Here is a 1,865-nt window from a genome sequence, read left to right on the forward strand (position 1 = left end):
TGCACGTCAGACCGGCCCAGTGTTCTGGATCCAGAGCAGCAGAGGTGCCACCATGCAGCAGATCCCGAACAGCAGAGGTGCCACATTCAATGCATGCCAAACCAGCTCCATGCATGCAGCAATGTCCAGGCACTGTGTGCCGCACATAGAGCTGACCCGGGCAAATCAGCCCATGCAGGGCCCTGCCCCCACTCCAATTCCCCAGGACCTGAAAAAGCATTGGGCGGGCATGGAGCAAGTGCCTGGATGCACTGCCTCTGCTCCACCCCACTCCTCCACCACTCCTCCACCCTGCTCCATGGGGCCACCAAAGTGTGGGACCTGGGGCAGTCACCCTGATTCCCCACTCCCCCCAGGGATGTCCCTGGCTGCACATGGTGCAGGCACCCACAGGCAGCATAAGAGGCAGGATGAGAGAGCTCCGCAGGCCAGAGCTTTGCCTGCCCTGCATTACAGCTAGTAAGAAACAACAATGCAGACAATAGCATCCCAGAAAAAACATCTGGATGTGTTGCATGTCTCAACCCTCACGGAAGCCAGCCAGAGGGAAGAGTTACTTTACAGAGAGCATGCATGAGCAAGTGCATGCATACATGCATATGCAGACCAGGGTTACGCTTTGACCCATGGGGGGGAGCAGGGATCTGCAAAAAAAAACTGGGCTGCCCATCATGATGCCCTAATAAAATCCCTAGGTTATGATCCCCAGATTATGGTTTTCAAATCTTACAGGGGGGCTCTCGCTTGTTATGGGGGCGCCTCAGCCCCCCAATCTCCCTGGTCCACACACCTGCGGGTACACACACGTGCAGGTCCATGTGTACATATATATACCTGTACATGTGTGTGCACGCATGTGCAAAAGCAAGGAGCACCATGAGGCAGGGCGGGGTTCCACCTTTGAGCCCAACCCGTTCAGTACCACTTACCTGGGTGACAGAAGCAGCGCGGGAGCAGGGGCAAGTGGATGCTCGGGGCCAGGCTGTCTCCCTCCTCCCCCAGGGCCGGCTGCTCCACGAAGTCGTCCATACCTTCGGCAGTGGCGAGAATGAACCAGTCCCGCACCTCCGCCCGACCGGAAGTGGTACGTCCCACAGGACGCGACTAGCCCACTAGGAGGGGGCGGCTATGTTTGTTCCTGGCAAGCGACCTCAGAGTACCTGTCACGTGACCCACGCCCTTAGTTCCTAGTGACATCTTTAAATTAATCCGGGCACGGACATCGAGTGGCTTTACCGTTATCAAGAGCAAAGCCAGTTAGTTCTGAAAAAAAAAAAAAAAGAAGCAAGGCTTTCTTCAAGTGCCTCCGAGCTGCCTTCAGAATGACCTCGCCAGAGGTGTACTGCAGCCGGGGAAGAGACGCGTAGCACACATGCGCTATCTTCACAGACGCCGGCAGCTGGCGTTGTGGCAGGGGCGGGTCGTGGAGCCGATCCGGTCACGTGACCGGAACCTGGGCTTGCCGCTTGTTCCCTGCGGGAGCTGAAGTGACTCTCAGTGCGCAAGCGTGGGTTTCCGGCCATACCATCTTCCCACCACTGGAACCTGCTCGTCCGCCCGCGGCTGCAGATATGGGCCGGCTTGCGCCGCGTGCTCCAGGGGAAAGAGTCAGTCTGCACTGCCCTGCACACCGAGGAGATAGCAATTATTATTTTTATTATAGAATTATTAATATTATACTATAATTATTGTAGCGTAATTATAATTCATATTATGTTAATATAACAATTCCTGTTGTATATAATAATATATATCATTACTGTTATTGTTCTAATCATCATTATTATTGTGATTGTTCATATTCATATTAATTATGGTGATATTATTAATATAGTTTCATAGTTTCTAGGGTCGGAAGGGACCTG

At 53.3% G+C, this 1,865-nt stretch overlaps 1 protein-coding gene across 1 annotated transcript in view; it reads right to left on the reverse strand.

Moving 5' to 3' along the window:
- TAF1A (TATA-box binding protein associated factor, RNA polymerase I subunit A) overlaps positions 1 to 1,323 on the reverse strand; it is a 41,150-nt gene extending 39,827 nt beyond the window's left edge. The window contains exon 1 of the mRNA XM_019516484.1: positions 930 to 1,323. Within this exon, the coding sequence (XP_019372029.1) occupies positions 930 to 1,029 (100 nt within the window). The 5' untranslated portion in view covers positions 1,030 to 1,323. The remainder of the gene's footprint in view (positions 1 to 929) is intronic.
- Between the last annotated feature and the right edge of the window lie 542 nt (positions 1,324 to 1,865).

This window comes from Gavialis gangeticus, unplaced genomic scaffold (genome assembly GCF_001723915.1).
Source record: "Gavialis gangeticus isolate Ggan-Ray unplaced genomic scaffold, GavGan_comp1, whole genome shotgun sequence".
NCBI lineage: Eukaryota > Metazoa > Chordata > Crocodylia > Gavialidae > Gavialis > Gavialis gangeticus.